At 31.8% G+C, this 21,796-nt stretch overlaps 1 protein-coding gene across 5 annotated transcripts; it reads left to right on the top strand.

The window, feature by feature from the left end:
• Positions 1-19: 19 nt before the first annotated feature.
• Positions 20-20,581, top strand: Not10 (CCR4-NOT transcription complex subunit 10). 5 transcript variants are annotated; one of them, XM_035375583.2, is made up of 3 exons: positions 113-172; positions 4,690-4,765; positions 18,340-20,581. In XM_035375583.2, the coding sequence occupies exon 3, from the start codon at positions 18,402-18,404 to the stop codon at positions 20,523-20,525; it is 2,124 nt and encodes a 707-aa protein (XP_035231474.1). In that variant the 5' UTR covers positions 113-172; positions 4,690-4,765; positions 18,340-18,401; the 3' UTR covers positions 20,526-20,581. The 5 variants fall into 5 exon arrangements, with proteins under 5 accessions (XP_035231469.1, XP_035231481.1, XP_035231474.1 ...); XM_035375578.2 differs by lacking the exon at positions 4,690-4,765 and having other exon boundaries at positions 20-172; XM_035375590.2 differs by lacking the exon at positions 4,690-4,765 and having other exon boundaries at positions 63-203.
• Positions 20,582-21,796: the final 1,215 nt, after the last annotated feature.

Genomic DNA, 21,796 nt, shown 5'->3' with positions numbered 1-21,796 from the left:
AGGTACACGATTGAGAGATGCCATGAAATACAAATGTTACATCGCAGGTACCATATTTTAATTTCAACTGAGAGGCAACACATGAAAAGAAAATTAGATGGACATGCGCAATAGAGTTACTATGTTTTCGGTCGTGATTTGCGGTGTGATCAAGGAGGTTGTCCGAAAGGAGGTACTAGTCCTGTTTTTACTTTTTAATTGAAGTATGCACTTCTTGATATATGTTACTCACCTCTTTAACATAGCAATTGTAGTAGGAATAAGTATTCTGTGTGTTGTGTATATTTATTTAGCATCTTTATTTCTGCTATGTAACATTTTAACATTATTTTGAAGACTTGAATTTTTTAACCCATGATTTTGCATCTAAAATAAATTTCTTTTGTCATTTTATTGACATATTTCCATCAGCAACTCACACATTTTTGTTTTTGGTGTGTGTGTTTAACTTCAACATTTTTTGTAGTATAAAGTTTCATTTGATGAAAACAGTAATTTGCAAACATTGGGGTGTAACGTAATAATTGCACTCCTGAACTGCTAAAATTATCTGTTTTTAATACATTGTATAATATAGACATTCGCTCTAGTGTAGAATTGGGTGCCCCTTTGATTAGCGACAATTTTTTAAAAATTTTGGCGATGAAACCTCACTTCTGTTTACCATGATAGTTTTAACTTTGTTTTAGCTTCCTGATTTTATTTAAATGAAAATAGATTGATATGTACATGGACAAATTTAAGGCAGTGCGCAATGCCTAGTTTGTGCAATTCCAGGATTTTTTTTTTTTTTAGGTGAAAACAGATCGATGTGTACATGGACACAGAGTTTGTGCAATTGGTTGATCTTTACATTATGGTAACTTAACAAATTTTTGTCGAAAGTTTCGCGACCAACTCTCCTACAGCAACCCTCTATTTTTTTTTTCCCGCTGCCAAAGACATGTTTCTTTTCTTTTTATCTACTGAACACTTCTTCCAACAATCTACTAGCCGAATTACACTTAATGCTAGAAATTTTATCTAACAAAACTGCTTAATCATGACAAATATTCACTACAAAATTGGGAAAAAGTGCACAATACCATACTCCTTACGCGTTTTTCAAAATAACACATACACATAAACCATGTACACGTCAACTTATTTTTACTTAAAAAAACATCCCAGAATTGCACACACTCTTAACTTGATCCATCTACACCGCTATTTTCTCATAAATTACAAAAATTTGCACGAAAATGCAAAAAAATTCTGTGAATCTTTAAACTCGGTAAAAAGCACATATATGATGGCGAAAAAGTATATACCCTTTCCAAGGATGAACATTTCCATGTATAAAATAAATAAAATATCCAAAAACTTTTACCTCTAAATTATCTATTATATTATAAACGTCACCAACGAATTCATACTGCAAACATTACAAATGGTTACAAATACTTATTGTCAAATATTTAAATTATTTCCATACACGTTTACTTCAACTGAAACGTATACCAAATTCTTACAAACATAAAATTCACAAAATAACTATAATTTAATTAAAATATCAGTAAACCATGTGCACGTCGACTTATTTTTACTTAAAAAAACACCCCAGAATTGCACAAAAATGGCATTGCGCACACTCTTCACTATATCTATATACACTGCTTTTTTCTCATAAATTAGAAAAATTTCACGAAAATGCATGAAAATACTCAACGTATTCTACTCAAACGTATTCCAAAATACTACAAACATATAACCCAAAATCACGATCATTAAATTAAAATATAATTAAATTAAAAAACACTACTTAAAATATAAATAAGCACATACATTAAATTAATAAAAATTAGATTACAATTCTAATTACTTTAAACTAAATCATTGCTAAATCAATATCATCATTAATTTATATACTCCTTACATTTAGAACAATGCATAAAAATAATATCCTCAAATGATTAAAAATACTAACTTAACCTAATCTTCAGAATCTTCATTATGTGGCACGTACACTTCCACTATTTCACACAACACACAATGAAGCTTAATACAATATAATATAGTACTACAGTTTTCCAAATTCCTCCCCCTTTTCCGATTAAAGAACTGTAATTCGTCCATTAATGTCACATGACATATCTCATGATCTCTCATTTACCTCACACAAAATAATGCGTAATCGGAACTGAGTACTTCTCACATTATTACCAAAGTCCTAGGTAGTAACCTTTACCGCCTCCAAAATGTCGCCAAATTCCAAAGATCAGCCAATTATTTAAATAATCATACTAAATAACATCATTTTCAAAAAAAAAAAAAAAAAAAAAAAAAAATGCAAAATTAAATTTATTTTAATATTTAACAGCCATAAATAATGTTTAAAACATTAGATTAAATTTATAGATATTAAAACCAATTACAGTCAAAAGTCGTTAAGACCTTTACGGCTGCGAATATGCGTGTGCGCAAAATACGATTACAAATGCGCATTTAATGTATAATGGACGGTATAAGCTAAGCTAAAATTATCTAATTCAGTTAATGTCGCAGACTGCGTTGTTCCTTAATCTTCGGATTGGATTCGGTTTATTATTTTTTGCAGACTGTTAGAGCAATTTTATAAAAGTAAGCTTGAACTTTCGATTATGTCAAATAGAATTTCTGATATATATTTACCAATATGTAAAGGATCTACAAAGCGAAAGTATGTTTCGAAGTCCATTAAACAAAAAGTGGAATTGCTGCAAAAAATGGATAAAGGCATATCCTTTGTTTATCTAAACTTTAATGTTTGCTTATCTAAACTTTGTTTATCGTTAACGCCGCGGCGCGCAATGAATTGGAAGTTGATCTGTCAGCACTATCATTATCTTCAGGGCAGATGTTTTTATTTTATTTGGCCTATAATTCCTTACTAAATGTGGTATTTCATCTCGATGTACGCCGTCTACCAAAGTAGTACCTGGAAGACATAAGTTATTCTTATGCAGGCATGGATATCACATGCATCAGACTAATAATCATTTCACATATTTCGTTAATCCGGAAGTGGTGCACATGCCCAGTCCAAAAATCAGACACGTGGTCTCTGAAAGTGAAATTATGAAAAAAAGTGGTTTTCACAAGGAAAATCTAGCTGATTGAGAACTGGAATGCCTATGTCAGCATAAAGTTAATCATAATGGCAAAATCTTATTTGTAAAATTTTCTTTTAGTTTTAGATTATATCCTCTTAGGCTAATACCTTTCTGGCAATTTACTTAATGGCATAGATTTTTTAAATAAAAGGACAGCCTTCTTCAGGGCAACGAAAAAGCTGAAAAAAGAAAGGAAGTATTCTTAGATATGAGTGTACAATTTTTTAAAAACTCTTTTATAATAATATAATTAATTAGAAGTCTATTTCAATAATAATACTAATATTTGCTTTACTATTTTATAGTAATCTTTACTTGCATATGCTTGTACTTTTCTACCAACCTGAATTTCATTTTATTAAGTAGCATGTTTCTTCAGCTAATTTTTAATTGCATATACGTAATATCATGCTTTTGTGCTAATTATGTTTAGCAAACTAAATTTGACTTACATATGTGTGATATCACACTATGCATAAATTATCTTCCTTAAAACACTAAATTTAACTTATATATGCTTTATATCATTTTTTATTTTAAATTTTAACCGTACATGGCTAAAGCCATTACCATTAGAAAGTTTGGTGACTAGAACAGCAGTGTTGGCAACGGGTTCTTTGCAGGAAAAAACCCATAATATGAGTTTATTTTTAATATAAGATATGTTTTTTTTAATATAAGTTAATCTTCGGATTATGGTAACTTGGCGATTTTTTGGCGAAAATTTGGCGACTAATCCTGCTACAGCAATCTGCTAGTTTTGTTTTTTTTTTTGGACACTATTTTGTTTTCACGAAGTAAAGGCATGTTTTTTTTTTTTTTTTTTTTTTTTTTTTACTCAACATTTTTTTCCAACAATCTGCTAGCTGAATTACACTTATGCTAGAACTTTTATGGAACAAAAGTGCTTAATCATGACGAAGATTAGGTGCGAAATTGGGAGACGGTGCAGAATCGCCCACTGCTTGCAGCATTTTTAAGAATTGCAAATACACGGTATCATCCATGTACATGTTGACTTATTTTCACTTAAAAAAACATCCCAGAATTGCACAAAAATGGCATTGCGCACACTCTTGACTTTGCAGACTGTAAGAGCAATACTATAAAAGTAAACTTGAACTTTCGATTATGTCAAATAGAATTTCCGATTCTGGAGCTCCCAAAGGATCGTACAAAACGAAAGTATGTTTCGATGTCCATCAAACAAAAAGTGGAATTGCTGCAAAAAATGGATAAAGACATGAAGAATGTGACACACAGGTTAGTGAAAACGAAAAAATTTCGATTGACAAGTTAGTCGGTATTCTCGGCACAGCAATTAACGGGACTTGAACAAAAACTGAACTTTGTAACTGAACAAAAAATTATGTCTGTTTATAGAATTAAAGAGAAAGTATTATCACATAAAATGAAGCAAATTAAACAACTTACATTGAAAGAAATGTTTAATAAAGTAAACAAATAAATATTAAGCTTTTTTTTGTAAATTTTGATACCCTTTAGAACATAATTGTTCTTTATTTCATAAATTACGGTTTCATATTTTTAATTTTAGAATTTCTGCATGCCATCTTACGCAATTTAAACTGATGATCTATAATCCAGAATCGCCGAAGTCCTGACGAGTCCAGGTTAACGACTTTTGACTGTATATTATTTTGTATTAAGCTTCATTGTGTGTTGTGTGAAATAGTGTTGATTAATTTTCAGATTGCATGGCACTATTTAAAGTGAATTCTAAATTTTTAATGCGTTTATCTGATAATTCAAAAGAATTGGTTGAATGGTGTATGAGTGTAGGTTTAACTGCGGATAAGTATGAATGTCCAAAATGTGGGAATGAAATGAGATTGTGTGAAAGGAAGGATATTACAGATAAGTTTGAATGGCAGTGCAAGAAATCTGGTGAAAATGGACATTTTGTGAAACGGAGCGTAAGGAAGGGTACGTGGTTTGCTGAAAGTAGTTTGAGTATGGGTAAAATTTTATTAATTTCTTATTACTGGATGAATAGACTGCCAGTTGACTACTGGATTTCGGATTTAGAAATTAGCAGTAGTACTGCAGCCGATTGGAACTCTTTCTGTAGGGAAGTATGCATGCCACGTAATGAAGATTCTGAAGAAGATTAGGTAAGTTAGTATTTTTAATCATTTGAGGATATTATTTTTATGCATTGTTCTAAATGTAAGGAGTAAATAAATTAATATGGTATTATTGGAAAATTGTTATTAGCAATGATTTAGTTAAGTAATTAGGATTGTAATCTAATTTTTATTAATTTAATGTATGTGCTTTTTTATATTTTAAGTAGTTTTTTAATTTAATTATATTTTAATTTAATGATCGTGATTTTGGGACTTATATGTTTGTAGTATTTTGGAATACGTTTGAGTAGTATACGTTGAGTATTTTCATGCATTTTCGTGAAATTTTTCTAATTTATGAAAAAAAAAAGCAGTGTACATGGATATAGTGAAGAGTGTGCGCAATGCCATCGTGCAATTCTGGGATGTTTTTTTAAGTAAAAATAAGTCTACATGTATATGGTTTAGTTATATTTTAATTAAATGATAGTTATTTTGTGAATGTTATGTTTGTAGCAATTTGGTATATGTTTCAGTTGAAGTAAACGTGCATGGAAATAATTTAAATATTTGACTCTAAGTATTTGTAATGTTTGCGGTATGAATTCGTTGGTGACGTTTATAATATAATAGATAATTTAGAGGTAAAAGTTTTTGGATATTTTATTTATTTTATACGTGGAAATGTTCATCTTTGGCAAAGGTATATACTTTTTCGCGATCAGGTAATTTCATATATGTTCTTTTTACCGGATTTAAAGATTCACAAAATTTTCATGCATTTTCGTGAAATTTTTCTAATTTATGACAAAAAAGCAGTGTACATGGATATAGTGAAGAGTGTGGGCAATGCCATTTTTGTGCAATTCTGGGATGTTTTTTTAAGTAAAAATGAAAGTCTGTAAAACGCGCAAGGAGTTTGCGATTGTGCACTTTTTCCCAATTTTGCAGTTAATATTTGTCATGATTAAGCAGTTTTGTTACATAAAATTTCTAGCATAAGTTTAATTTGTTGGAAAAAGTGTTGAGTAAATAAAAAGAAAAGAAACATGTCTTTACTTCGTGAAGACAAAATGGCGGCGAAAAAAAATAGAGGGTTGCTGTAGCAGAGTTGGTCGCCAAAAAATCGCCAAGTTACCATAATCCGAAGATCAACCAATAATGGTAATGGTGCAAGTACTTATATGTACATCTTTAGCCAATAATAATATTTATGAGTTGAAACCTAAATTAGTCAAAGATTCTGAAGTGAATCATTTTTAACCAAATCTTTATATTGGAGATTTTGCATGTGTTTCTTTGTTTGTGTTTTGAAACCTTCCTGTCTACTGCACCTCTTTTTTTTTTTTTTTTTTGAAATATATTACAGAAATATATAAAGTACCTGTATAATTAATTATTCAAGAATGGGTACGCTTTTTCTGTCAATTTAGACACTGTTTAATTTTTTTTTCTTTAAATATTAAATTGGCCTCAATTGCATATATTCACTGCCCAGAGTTTCGGCTATTTAAAGGGATCCAAACTATGGTAGTTTCTTTTTTTTTGGGGGGGGGGAGAATTTTTTGAGGAGGTAGAAAAAAAATTCTTTCAGCTTTGGGGCATCAAATTTTTTACTGCCCCGGACAAGATGATCTTCAGCTACGCCACTGATATATATAGATATTAATTTAATTTTGATAATGAAAATTTTGAAATAAATATTCATTTTTATTATAAGTATACATACAAAAAAACTGTACTACATCACTTTTATACAATCTTAATAATTATTATGACATAAGGACTGATTAATAGTGATGCCTGCACTTGTTTCAGTGAACACAAAAGTTTTTATATTTAGTTCAATATTTGGCAGTGCAACCTGAAGTTCTTCGGCAAGATCTTTTCAGCATGAACGCTTATCATTTTTAATTAACACAATAGTTGAAACATTTTTCACATTTTGAACCCCCTGTTATTTATCAGAGCATGTCAGTATTTTCACATTCCATCTCTGCATTTTTGTTTTTTAAGTTCATTTAAATGCTCAAATATATCAGCCACGTTATATTGTTATTATTACTGGATGGCCAAGTTTGGCTATCTAGTAATCAACATCGAGGCACTGGTAATCAACATCAGGCATATTTTGATCTAAAAAAAACTCATGCACATCATAGTGAAGCTCAAACAAGCTAGCCAAAATTTTGCCTCGAGATAGCCAATGAACTGAAGTTTTAAACAATATGGATTCATATTCGGCTCCCACTTCTGCAGAGTATTCAAAAGATTCGTGAATTTAGGGCTCTTGATTTAATTATGTTTATGATTTTAATGCATTCATTTATTGTGTTCCAAAGTTTCCCTGGAAATTCTTGATCATCAATGCTTCTCAAGTTCATGCAGCAGTGTGTGATTTGTATTATTGAATTTTTTTGTTTTACACAAGAGGCAAAACTTTTTTTACTACCTGTTATTGCCATCCATGCAAAACAGCAATGCTCTATTGAATATATGTTGAAGAAATCGTCGGTTACTCAGAAAATTTCTTCACCAGTAGTTTACTTTGAAGCCTTCTTACAAAACAATAAGGTTCTTTAAGAAAGTCATTGTCAACAAAATGTACAATAGCTATCAGTTGTCCTTTATTTTTAATATCGGTTGATTTATTGATTTGAAGCACAAAGTTTCTAGCCAGTATCAGTTTTTAATCAGTGTTCCTAAAATATCGCTTGACATGTCATGATTACGTCTTTTAACAGTATGGCAACCTTTTATGCTAACATTGCGCTTGGCGATGATTATAGATTTTTAAATGCTCTAAGAAATGTTGATGAGGAAAAATTTTAAAAAAAATTCTTTTCATATGCTAAAAATAGATTTTGTTAATGAGACACATAGGCCAAATATAGTGCTATTTTAATTAAGAATAACTGCTAACCATAAACCCAGAAGCGGCGGCAGAATTTAGGGAAGACGAAATTTTCGGAATTTGCGGAAGCACCAAGCAGCAAAATTAAGAGATGAAAAGTTTTTTTATGATTTAGGGAAAGCACTGGGATGCAAAGTTTAGGTGCGGTGAAAGTTTAGAACTTAGGAAGGCGCTTTGTAGCAGAATTTAGGACCCGTAGAGACTGCACCATGTGGTATTAAGCGCCGGCCCTAGATAAAGCGTCAAGAATATGTGGGAGTTTATTTATTCAGGACTCAGTTTAGTTTTAAGCATGTGCAAGAAGTAAACGTAAGTATAGTAAGTAACTAAACTAATACAATTCAGCCTAAATTCAATATGCAATAGGAGCAAGACAAAATTTAGCGAAACAACTTAGCTTTTATCGCCAATCTTGTGATGCACAGCCAGTAATGTATAATGAACACTATTAAGCTAGGCTAAAATTATCTTTACTGATTCTAAGTTCATTTCAGTGATTCATTTTAATTAATGTAGCAGGCTGCGCTGCTCCCTAATCTTTTAGTTTGATTCAGCTTATTATTTTTTGCAGGCTGTTATTATTACGGCAATTTTATAAAAACTAAAGAAAAGAGTTTCGTATTCTAGAGCTGCCAAAGGATCTACAAAGCGAAACCATGTTTCGATATCCATTAAACAAAAAGTGAATTTGCTGCAAAAAATGGATAAAGGCATATCCGTCTCAAAATTATGTGAGGAGTATGGCATTGGAAAGTCAATTGTATATGATATAAGAAATAGGAATTTTTTGAATTTTTTGTGGAAGCAACTTAAACAACTTACATTGAAAGAAATGTTTAACAAAGTAAGCAAATAAATATTAAGCTTTTTTTTTTTTTTTTTTTTTTTTTTTTTTTTTTTTTTTTTGTAAATTTTGATACCCTTTAGATCATAATTGTTCTTTATTTCATAAATTACGATTTCATTTTTTTAATTGTATAATTTCTGCATGCCATCTCACCAGATTTAAATTGATGATCTAATATCCAGAAAAGTCCCAAATCCGAAATCACTGAAGTCCCGACGATTCCGGATTTTGGACTTTGTACTGCATTAATTTTAGGAATAAGAAGTACCGTAATTTCGCACATATAGTCCGCAGACGCGATTTTATATTAAAAAAATTTCAAAAATCGTCAGATAGTTCGCATCACCGGATAGTCCGCGGACTATACGTCCGAAATTACGTTTTTTTTAATACGGCAATTTTAATGTATTTTAGAAACAAAGGACTAAGTATAAATAGAAAAAAAGTACTTATTAATATACCTTCAGAAATAAAACTCTAAATACAAATAAAAAAACAGTGCTTACTAATTAATCATATATTAATTAATCACACATTCTACTACATTCACGAAAACCTTCAAAGTCCGATTCATCAGTATCAGAATTAAACAGTTCTAATATATTTTCGGGAAGAGTGTCCGAAAGTTCATTTTCAGCATCACTACCTTCACTGTCAGTGATTTCCTCGCTTTCACTAACAATCCTGGCTTTTATAAATCCTGATCGGATGGTTGACACTTTAACACTTTTCCAGGATTTATCAACCCATTCGGCTATTTCAGTGTATGAAGCGTGTCTCATATTGCCTCCTTTTGTGAAAGTCTGTAAACCTTCCGACATCCAGATCTCCCAGCAAGCACGTATGTGGGACTTGAAAGTTTTGTTCACGCTAATATCCAGAGGTTGCAGGATTTTTGTCAAACCTCCTGGAATAACGCTAAGTTCAGCACCATTTTTTTTTTTTTTTTTTTTTTTTTTTGTTTTTAAGCTTCCGCCTTTACATTGTCTTTTATGTATGCCCTCATGGAATCCATAATTAGTACTCCTTTGGAATTGAAAAAGGCACCTTCTCTCTTCTTCCAAACTTCTTGAAACAAATCGAGCATAATGTCCTCGCTGCACCAACCCTTTTCATTGCACCGTATCACGACGCTTTCTGTGGGAATTTTTCCGAGGGAATTGTTTTTCTCTTAAAGATTAAGAGTGGCTTCAACTTTGTGCCGTCAGCACAGCAGGTGAGCATCACTGTGAATTGGGTCTTTTCTTGATCAGTTGTTGATATTGATATTGTTACGAATTTGGTATTTAAAAAGCTAATGTTAGTTCAATTATAAATTAAATGGTTTTATTTCCCGCGCAGTGCAGTGCGTGACGAATGTAAAAAGAAGAAAGCTAAGCCGAAAAATTAAAAATACAAGAGCACATGCATTTAACATTAAATAAATAAATATGTCTTTTTGATTTCGAGAAAGTACTAGAAAATTCTAGCGCGTGATTTTAAAATCTTATAAAAGGAGGAAAACATCTCAGTTCGTGGTAGTTACTTAGTTTGTTGTTGTTTAGAAAACTGCTCTTGTTGATTGTAGCGAATTTGTGGATTAGCTTTCTTTAGCTGTTTTGAATTGCATTCTATTGGACATTTGAGTAGTTAAAAGATAACTACTGTGAGATATTATAATACTGCATGATGATTTGAGGAAATTGAAGCATTTTTGTTGTGATAATAATAAATTTTTGTTCATTTTTCATCGGACCTTGTGCATTCATTTCATAACGAACCCGTACGCACACAACAATATTGTTTTCACTCCACAAGTATCGACGGTGCGATTCGGTGGGCAATCAAATGTTAATGAAACTTCGTCCATATTTATAATATTTTTTAGGGAATACTTCCTTTCTGCAATAACTTATAAACTGAAGGAAAGAAGCTTTTTTTTTTCATCTACGTCGTCCGGAACAGCCTGACACATTGTCATTCTGCTGCGAACTCTCAAGTTTTTTTACGCATGAAGCGACAAACCCAATTTATTCCTCCCTTGAAATCCATTATCTGCATCTCTTCTGCCATGGACTTTGCTCGGAGACGGATTTTAACTGTTGAAATGGAGCGTCCGGCATTTCTTTGGTCGAGAACCCATCTCAGTAAATTTTCCTCTAAAGCTGTCCATTTTGCTTTTCTGTGCCGATTGGATCGCTTTCTTTCCATGCATTTTAACACATCCTTTTGTTTGCGCCAATTTCTCACCGCTTTTTCATACACTTCAAAATAACGGCCCACTTCTCTATTTCCATCTTTTTCAGCTTTCTCAACTACCTTGAGTTTAAACTCAGTAGTAAAACTCCGGTGATGTTTCATCAACGTTATCGAAGATGAAAGACAAAATACGAAAACAAAATACTGTGCAACGTGCTATCCTCGTGATAAGTGGTAATGAAATGTGACCTTTGACCCCACTCACTCGGTGTTGCCAAACCACGCTATAAGTAAACGAATCACGCTTTTTTTTTCGTACTCCAGGTACTTGCTACTAAGGCTTCTAAAAACTGAGTTGATGCATCAACTACTTTTCCCCCCTCCCGGCAGTTTTGCTAAAGCAGTGCAAAGGATACTGGGATACAAGACTGGTTGCGCTAAGTGAGTGCTCATATCCTGGCATCGCTTGATGCGCCAGCCTGGATTTTAGGAGCTCTACTTGCTACTACTCATTCATTCTGCACTATGCTCTATGGTTTACTATCAATACGATACACACGAATGTTTTCTTGGAATCTTGCGCTTTTTTATATTTGATCATCGGCAGTTCATGACAGCGTGTTTTTTAAATTTCAACGATTTTAACCTGAACAACCAGCGTATTATCCGCACTGGTGAATAGTCCGCAGCTTCAAAAATTCGTATTTTAAACACAGGTAGTCCGCGGACTATACACGCGAAATTAGGGTACCAATAAAAATGCTATTGCTGCAATGTTGTCTATGAAAATCTCTTTACAGAACTCCATATATTTGGATAAAAATTTGCTTATCAGCATCAAAATAAAAAGCTCTCGCCAAAAAGTTATTTGCTACATTCAGCCATTACACCAATTTTTAAGTTTAATGATAAAAACTAAAAGTTGGAAACCTACAAAGTGATGAACAATAAAGTGGAGTTTCACTTTCAATGGCTGTTGATTGATCCATATCACAGTGTGAACATTGACTTTATTTCTGTTGATGTGACAGAAAAAAAGGGGAGTCACAAAGCTTTGAAAGCTCATTAAACATGATGCCAGCTTCAAACTTTGGTGACTGCTATTTCGTGCATGCACAACTGTTTCCCTCTGTGATGTAATGGAGCAACTCCTGTTTTGGTGAAGTTTTCCTTTTTAACAATACATATTCTTTGTCTAGGTGAGGGCACGGAGCACTCTAACAAAGCATACTCTGCAGTTGTCTAGCGACTACATAGATTGTAGGCTACATGTGTCAAGCGATGGGATTTATTATTTCAGAAAAATGGCATGTTATGAGACCTTTAAAAGACTATTTAGTATATGAATATTTTGTTGCACGTATTCTTGTTATTGTGTTTCTAAGGAGGACCATTGAAATGTTATTTATTTAGTTAGAAAATATTTTGACTGCATCACACCTGTATCAGCTCAAGGCATACTGGTTGCAGAGCTCTGATCTAATCGATAGTCCGGGTGGTGCTTGAGATAAAATACTTTTAACCAGTATTGTTGGATTTGTTCTCCCTATAAGGAATCTTGCTGGGGGTTTTTTTTTTTTTTTTTTTTTTAATTTTTTTTTTATATATATATATCTTTAAAAAAAAAAAAAAAAAGCAAATTGAACTAACTGTGAGGCCCTCACTGATGAACTGGCTCTGATTTTGCCAAATCTCAAATATACTTCAAAGTATTTTTTACTTGCAATTTTGAAATGTGCCTCTCTTTGTATCTCGAAGACAAAGAAAGAAATATACTACTTTTTTTAGATTGAAAATCTGCAGAAACTCATTCATAAAACTGGATATAGGGAGGACTGTATAGCTGTTCATGAGGCACAGCCTATTTTAAAAAGATCCATCATCAAATCTGTTTAAATTTAAAACTGTCTACATTTAAAACTTTTTGGAAGGACTGGGTTTTAGAAGAGGTGACATAGGGGTTCACAGATTTTTCATTCAAATGAACCTTTTAAAATAGGTACCAAAGAACTTGCTATTGATAAAGACATCTCAAATGCCTTTTGTAGGCACTATGCTAAAATCAGTATTTTCAAATGTACCATTAAAGTAAAGAAAAATGCATTGAGACCTATGCAAGGCAAAAATACATCAAGGTTTGAAAAGCTTTTAGATGCTGATTTCAATATTCTAGCCGCTGTAAAATGGTCTTTGTACTTTAGTGAAAGGTAAGAGTGTGCATGCCATGTTGGAATCTTATAGCGATTTTGTGAAACTTGTATTAATGAAGTTTATAAACCAAACTTGGAGAAATGGCTATGATATTACGAGTTATCAAACCTAACAAATAGGTTGAGACTTTGGATAGTTATCCCCCTAGTCTCTCTTAAAAGCATTTTATGCAAGTTAACTGAGAGATTAGTTGCTAACAAATTGTTAATTTAGAAGTCAAAAAAAAAAAAATCAGCATTATATTTACAAATTTTTACAGATTAATCATTAACCTTTTCACTAAATTTTCCCTGAAACGACATAAAATTTTGAATCACCTTGCTGTGAAAATTTGCAAATATAACGCTGATTTTTGTTGTTTGACTTCTAAATTAATACTTGTTCTGCATGTTATTTTGTCTTAATTAGCAGATTGTTGTTTGTGTTGAAGGAAGCTCGTGTGGTTTCTCAGAGGCAGGCAGGTTTTCGAAGACATAGATATACTGCTGAACAAATAGTCTGCTTATCTCGAGATATAGGATGGCCTTCAGAGAAAGCAACCCCTGCAGTATTCATAGATTTCAAAAATACGTTTGATAAAACTTAGAAAGCAGGATTGCTCAAAAGATTGATTTCATGTGGCATTTCTGGTAGCTTGCATAAGTGGATTAAAAGTTTTCTTGACCAGCGATTTATGTGTTAAATATAGTCAAAAAGTGTTGGATTATTGACAAACAAAATAAGATTTAAGACACAATAACACGCCGAATAAATACTAATTCAGAAGTCAAACAACAAAAATCAGCGTTTTATTTACAAAATTTATAATTTTTACAAAATTTTTAATGTTATATTACAATTTTGTAAATATAACACCGATTTTTGTTGTTTGACTTCTGAAAATAAGATTTATCTCAGGGAGCAGTAATGTGCCCTATTCTTTTTAATGTTAAACGGGTTAATTCACAATATTTCTAGATCTGTTCTGGGCATCAATATCTTGTTAATTGCTGTTGATGTTATGAGTGTTACTCGATATGACGTTTTTGGCCTGTAGAGTGTGTTACAACAGACCTTAAATATTCTTAACGCTTGGATTCGGGAAAATAATGTAGTAAATACTGAAAAACCTACCTTTCAGTTGTTCTCCCATAGTACTAAATACCATGACATTTACCTTCATTATAATAATAAAGATATAAATAGAACATATGATTCTTTTTACTGAGGCATTCATTTAGACCCAAACTTATCCTGGAGAAAACAAATGTAGCCATTGATTGAGGACATTTGAGATCTAAATTACTGAAACATCTGGCTGGTATTATTTAATGTTCAACCCAAGATGTTTTGTGTACAGCCTATAAAAGTTATGCATATCCTGTTGTTCAATTGGGTAATGAGACTTTATTACTGCCTCATATTCTGTTAGAAACAAAGTGGATGTTTTCCAAAACAACATGTTGCGATTAATCACTGGTGGTGCAAAAGGGTACCATCCATTAATACAATTAAGCATTAATACTCACTTTGAAATTTCTGCATTTTTTAAAAGTTTGATCTGCACAACTTTTGGATTTCCCTGTATAGTTGTAAGAATTGCTTTAACAACTGAATTGCATCTTACATAGTAAACTATATAATCAGTTTACTGTATAAGAAGGCTATGTAATTTTAGGCTTTTCCTCAATTACAAGTTCATGATGAACATTATTGACACTTCTGATTTTGCGACAAAGAAATGCACAAAATGCTTATTTCACAGTTGATGTTTCATATACTTGCTCATGTTCAATCAAAGCGAAACAATCTTGATGATTTCCTAATCATGATTTTAAAGGACATTCATAAACTGCAGTATAAAGCCATGTGTAGAGAAAATGTTCCTGATGAACTTCTCAAGAGGAGTTAAAACTGATCAGGCAACTGCACCATTATGGAATTTTCTCTTTGATTTATGTAGCCACTAGGGATACCACTACTTGCCCCAGCTGATGATTGTTCCAGTACCTTAGTGGACTATTCTGACATGATTCTAGTGACTTGGAACATGCCTGACTCGGATATCGACACTGAAATAAAAGCTGATGATGGCCATCTTCAAATGGACCCATCTACTTCTGTGACAATGGTACTTGCTCGTTCCAAGGAAATAGCGAACGAGACCGATTATTTTAACATCGAACCAAAGATGAAAAGTGATAACTGTGCAGTGTTTTCGGATTCTGCCAAAACGACTACAGATGTGCATTCCTAATTTAACTCTGATGCTTGTAAAATTTCATCTAATTTATCCATGAAAAACTCGCTCAGTTGTCTGAAGGAATTAGACTTTATTGACTTTATTGATTGATAAGAAGAAATTGCCTCCCATCCCAACACCTGTGGAAAAGAATTTATGCCTGCCATCCATCATCCTCAAGTCATGTGGAGAGAACTTAGATCTGTTCTCAATGAAAACAACATCAAGGATTAAACAGGCACTCTCTCTTGATATTTCATGACAATAACAGCAGAGAAAGAACTCCGAGGGCTGTCTTCAAAAACGAGTTCCAGTTTTCTATATTCCATACAAAAGAACAGTCTCCAATTTTGCAAGTGAAAATTTTGTTTTAATAGTGAAGGAACTAAACAAAGGGTACTCAATTGTTAAGCTAAAGCAATTCACTAAAAAGACCAAGAAAGGAACTGTTAACCACCTGATTTTCGTTGTTAAATTCAAATGCAATGACAAAAGCACTGGGATGTACCATGAAAAATTCCTTCTGCCCTTGTTTATTAAAATTAAGAAGTTTCATTTGGGAAAATCTCCAAAATTATGTTATAAGCTATTGCTTCGGTCATGGACAGACGGGGTGTAATAATCCCAAGGCACTTTTCCCAGGATCCAGTGCAAGTTCTCAAGAGATGCAAAGCCAATTTGCATCAAATGTAAATCTGATCATTTGGTTACCTCCATCGAATGCTTGTTCTACCCAGTAGTAGATGTAGATAACCAGAATTCATCTACTGTTCAACTTTACATGTGAAGAAAGCCCATAATCTGGGCTGTACTGCATCGAGAAATCAAACTCCTGATGACCGAGATTTTATCAAAATTTAATCTACAAGCTCATTCAAGTCTTCGGAAAATTTTTCTTCAAAGTTATTGAAGCTGTCTGAAACCAATTCACTTCTTGAAAAACTTCAGTATGCCCTGGACTTTATGAAAATTTTAAAAAAGACTTGCAATTTTCTAAAATTCTACTTCCAAAATGGTGATTTGAGGGAAGTCACATAAACTCTCTCTTCAAGTTTTAGTGATGATGTTGCACTTTTAAAACTCTCTCCAGGCGACACTACTCACATGGCATCAAAACCAGAACTGAGTATTTTTCATCATTTTTTTAAATTCCATGTTTTATGATTCCCTCTTTGCAGGATTATATGCTGATGTCCTTGTCGCGTAATGATGCTGACACCACTTTCCACTGGTAGATCAGATGCTTCTTCAATGTTGTTCAAATCATAGTTTTTGACATCCCAGGCAGAAGTGACTTTCTTTTATCTTTTCTACAGTCATGTTCTTTCCTCCAAAGGAAACATAATATAATCCTTTGGCTCATGCTCTGTAATGTAAAGATCACCTTGAAACTGTTGGAAGTTCTACCACAGTAGTAGAAACCGAGAATAACACGTCACAATCACATTCTTAGGCTAGTAGAATAATACTATTGTGTTAAAGTAGAATCTGCTTTAAAATTTTTATTGTTTATTCCTTTTACTTTGTTATAGGATTTTAAAGTGCAGCATTCTGCATTATATTTAGGAATGGGATTTTGAGAAGTAATTCATCATCACTGTGCCTTCATCATTGTCTGTAAAAGTGTGCAAATAAATGATTCAGTGTTAAAAGGTTTCTTTGTATACTATATTTTCTTAAGAATTGGGGAGTAATTTATTTTGCTGTAGTTTGTTCTTGATATATTAAACACTTAGCATTATAATCTAAAATTGTCCATGGTTAAACATTGATTTAGGAAAATGAAGACCAAATGAGTTTCTCCAGCTGATAGTTGGATTCTGAAGGAAGTATGTTGGCCATTTCTTATGTCATCAGAGGAGCCATAGGTAAATCTCCTTCATGTCTGAAGTAAGAGAAATGGAGTGTCAGTTTGTTGTTGCTATGATGATACAGTAAATCCCCTTTAACACAAACTCACTTCAGGTAAACGCTTTGTTAATGTGAACAAAATTTCGATCTTGGCAGCAATATATATGATCTTGTAGGAAGTTTTATTGGTTAGCATGAATTATGAACTGTTTCTTAATTCACTGCATTATTAAATCTTGTCATGTAGTAGACTTTCAAAGTTTTTCGTACTTCATAAGTATTTCAATGCTTTTCAAATTTATGATCCCATCTCCACATGTTGTTGAATGTGTTAGTAGCACGAGGTTTTTATGATTCTTTTCCCACACATAATGACAGTTAATTTCTCATAGGAAGTCCTCCATGAAGGCAAGGTGTTGAGTTAAGTAATTTTTCATAATGAATCATTTAACTTCTGCTAACTTAATTAAATTAAAATAATAATAATAAAGTAACCATTTAGTCTGTTTATAAGGAAGTCTATTTCTTCCATGCATATTCATCCATGGCTTTAACTGGTATTTAATTTTTTGGGGAGGGTTGCCAATAATCTGAAATTTTTTAATGGGATGGATAATTTTTTTAAATAATGCAGCCAAAATAATTCATCTTACTGTGACAGAGAAAGAAGAGAGTAAAGATTCTTTGTATCCAGTTCTTTGTAGAGCTTGTTTTCTCTTCTTGGAAAAGAAACTATACTGAAATTTGAGATATGCTTTATTAAGTTTCTATTTTCTTGGAAGAATATATTTTTTTTAATTATGTGCTTATTTATGTTTTTAAAATTTCAATGATATTTTGCTTGTATTGCTTTCCTTATTATTTTTTTCTTTTATTTAAGATATATTTTGTTTTAGGTTTTTACTGCTCTGGTTGATTGAGGAATTCATTGAGAGCAAAAGAAATATTTAAGGTCAACATGTGTGACGAAGATGAAAATGAATCAAGAAAAATTTCAACTGAAAGTGTAAGCAGTCATCAAGCTGTTCCAGATGCAGACAAAGAGTTGGCCACTATTGCATTTCAAGAATTTGAAATGGGAAATTATGAACAGTGTTTAAATTCTCTTAATAAATTGCTATCCAAGCGACAGCAGGACACAAAGGTATTTCATAATATATGTGTGACTGAATATTATATTTCTGGTTGCAAGAAAACAGAAATATTCAATAAAAATCTAATCGAAATTTGTAAACAAGCTCACATAGACATCCAAGATATTGAGGTTCTTGAGGATGTTGACAATTGTGTTATTCTATATAATCAAGCTGTTGTGTTGTATCACCTTCACCAATATAATTCAGCTATAAATATTTTAGATAAAATCTTCCAATATATAGAACCTTTGGATGAAGTATTAGCAAAAAATATAGGTTTTTTATTTTTAGAATTATGCCTCTGTGTTTATCAGCCTAAGAAAACACTATGTCTCATTGCATATATGGAATCAGGACTATCTGCTGGAAGCAAAAATTCTGGGAGACAAAATCAGAAAGAAAGAGATAATCAGAAAGAGGATAATAGTGATAATTGTATATCAGAAACATTAAAACGTAGATTACAACTATGTAAAGCTAGGTGTTATGCCATGATCAAAACTTCGAAAGCATGCAAAAGAGAAATTAAAAACTTAATGTCTTCAGGTTCTGTGGTGCAGAATATTCCTGCATTTTATTTGAAAAGTCAGTTGGAATATCAGCGTGGAAATTATCGTAAAGCATTGAAGTTACTCAATTCTGTTACTTTACCAGAAGATATTTCAAAATACTTTAGAGAAACTGGAGATTGTCTCCGAGCTATATTTTTTAATAATGTAGGTTGCATTCATTTTTATATGGGAAAACCTCATTTAGGACAATTTTATATGGACAAAGCTATACAAGCATTTGATTCTGAAATAAAACTTGTAACAGATAACACAGAATCCAAACTGAATTCTCGTCCACTCCATCTTATGAGTATATCTACTCGTTACCAATTGGTGTATAATTTAGGCATGATGTACTTGCAGGCACAAAAATTCAAGGAAGCCTTTTCGTGTTTTATTGAAGTTGTGCAGGCATATAGTTCAAATCCACGTTTATGGCTGCGTATTGCAGAATGTTGCATTCATAATCATAAACCTGATAATACTGATCAGTTTATTGAATGTAAACATAAATCATTTGTTAAAGCTCTGGTAGGTGCTGGACCACATAGAAAATTAATTATGAATTCAGCATCTGATAAACTAGTGTTTGAAGATTCAAAATTAAATGATGCTTCAAATATAGAAACACCTTCATTGCATTTTGCAATGATCTGTTTAAAAAATGCTTTATTTCTTCTTCCTGAAAACCATTCCTTAAACAATACAGGTGAAACTTTATCTGATATGCAGAATCCTTCAGAAGAAACTGAGGCAAATGGTTCTGAAGAAAACAATACTTTACCTACTTTGCCCTCTAATTTTATTCAAGGTGCTGAGATTTTAAGTCTTAGGAATTCAATTCTTATTGCCAGTTCATATGTGGCCTTATGTTTAGGAGATGTACTTTTGGCTCATGAATATGCTAAAACATTGCTATCTCAACCCCGAATTTCTGGAGCTCATAAATTTCTTGCTCATTTATACGCTGGAGAGTCTCTTTTACTTATGGATAGAATAACAGAAGCAGTAGAACATCTTAATTTTCAGTATACTAGTGATATAGAGTTAGCGTTTCCTGCCAGTTCTTCTGAAAATTCTTTAAAACATCAAATGAGGTTTGATTCTAAATTGACTGAAAAAAATGATGATGGTAGCAGACCTGTTGGGAATATACCTAATTGGTTTCCAAATACTATATCATCAGCAAAATTTATATCACAGTATAATTTAGCTGTAGCTTATGCATTAAGGGAAGAATGGTCAAAAGCTCTAGAATGTCTTGTACAGATGAATCCTAATGGCAGTGTACCTTCTCAAGCTCTTTCTTTGTTAATATATGTTCAGTGTCATCAAGGAATTATTGATGATACTAAAACGCATTTAAAACGGTGCATTTCATCAGGAAATGTGTAATTTTCATGTAGCCTTTGCATAGGGAAAGGGCTTATAAAATAAATTATATAAACTAATTCTGGAGTAATGTTTTTATTATGTATCATATCGTATAATTTAATATATAATCTGAAGCTCAGTATTACCTTTATTAAGGTACCTTTATTAAGGTAATAGAACTGATTTTTCAAATCCATTATTATGAAGAAAAAAAAAATGTGCATGTGAAATACCATATTGCATTACTAATACTAAAAATACATCCAAAGCATTAATCAGATTTGTTTGAATATCATTGAATTGCAGAAAAAAGTTTTTAATGTTTAAGTATTATGAATTGAAAGGTAGTCTTTAAATGTTTTCTTTCCAGAAGATTTGGTTATGAAGTAAAAGGTGCAGAATATGTAGTTATATTAGAATTTATAGATAATTCATTTTTATATTTTATAATATTTTTATTCTGTGCTATGGAACAACACTGAAAAATATTTTCTTTCTGGTCTGTTTTTCCGTAATTTAAAATATTCCTGATAAAATTTTATGATTGAATGTACTTTAAGGACATATGCACAATATTTATTTATTTTTTTTTTTTTTTTTTTTTTTTTTTTTAATTTATGGAGATTATTCATGAGTTTACTTAAGAATCTAAAGTCGGACTGGCAAGTTTCTTCACAGTAGAAATGGAAAAAACTAATTTTTGAACTTGATATAATTACATCTTATTTATATTTAGCAGTATTATATTATTAATTTAAATATTTCTTTCCCTTATAAAATGTAATAGTCTCATTTGTGTACTTGCAAAAACCTTTTCTTGGTACAATATCTATATATAAATATATATGTTTGTATGTATTTTTTTTTTTTTTTTTTTTTTTTTTTTCCACTGGCACAAGATCTGCTTTCACATCAGTAAATTTATATAGATGCTGAATTTCATTTCATATAAATAGTAAATGTCATATAATAAGAATTATTTACAAGGGACAGGCATCTGAATTGAATTAAAAAAGAAAAGTTAAAAAATTAAGTTTTTGTTAAATGGTTTTCTTATGATACAACACAGAATTTTTTGCTATTGCATATAATAATCTGTTTTATAATCTCAAATGGATGAATTCATAAGAAGAGGAAAATTTGCTCTTGTGTGTATGAGCTTCACTTTCAACCAAATTACATAGTTTGTGAGAAATTTAAAAAGTGACTCATTCAGAAGTGACACATTCTGTCACACAAGATTTAATGCAGTGCAGATAGCATCATGATAAAGTATAGTTTTTGAAATGGTG

Source organism: Stegodyphus dumicola, chromosome 4 (genome assembly GCF_044657685.1).
Source record: "Stegodyphus dumicola isolate Sdum_Otavi_A_Nest chromosome 4, ASM4465768v1".
Taxonomy (NCBI): Eukaryota; Metazoa; Arthropoda; class Arachnida; order Araneae; family Eresidae; genus Stegodyphus; species Stegodyphus dumicola.
Note: the sequence above shows the minus strand (reverse complement) of the source record. Positions and strands in the feature narration are given on the sequence as shown.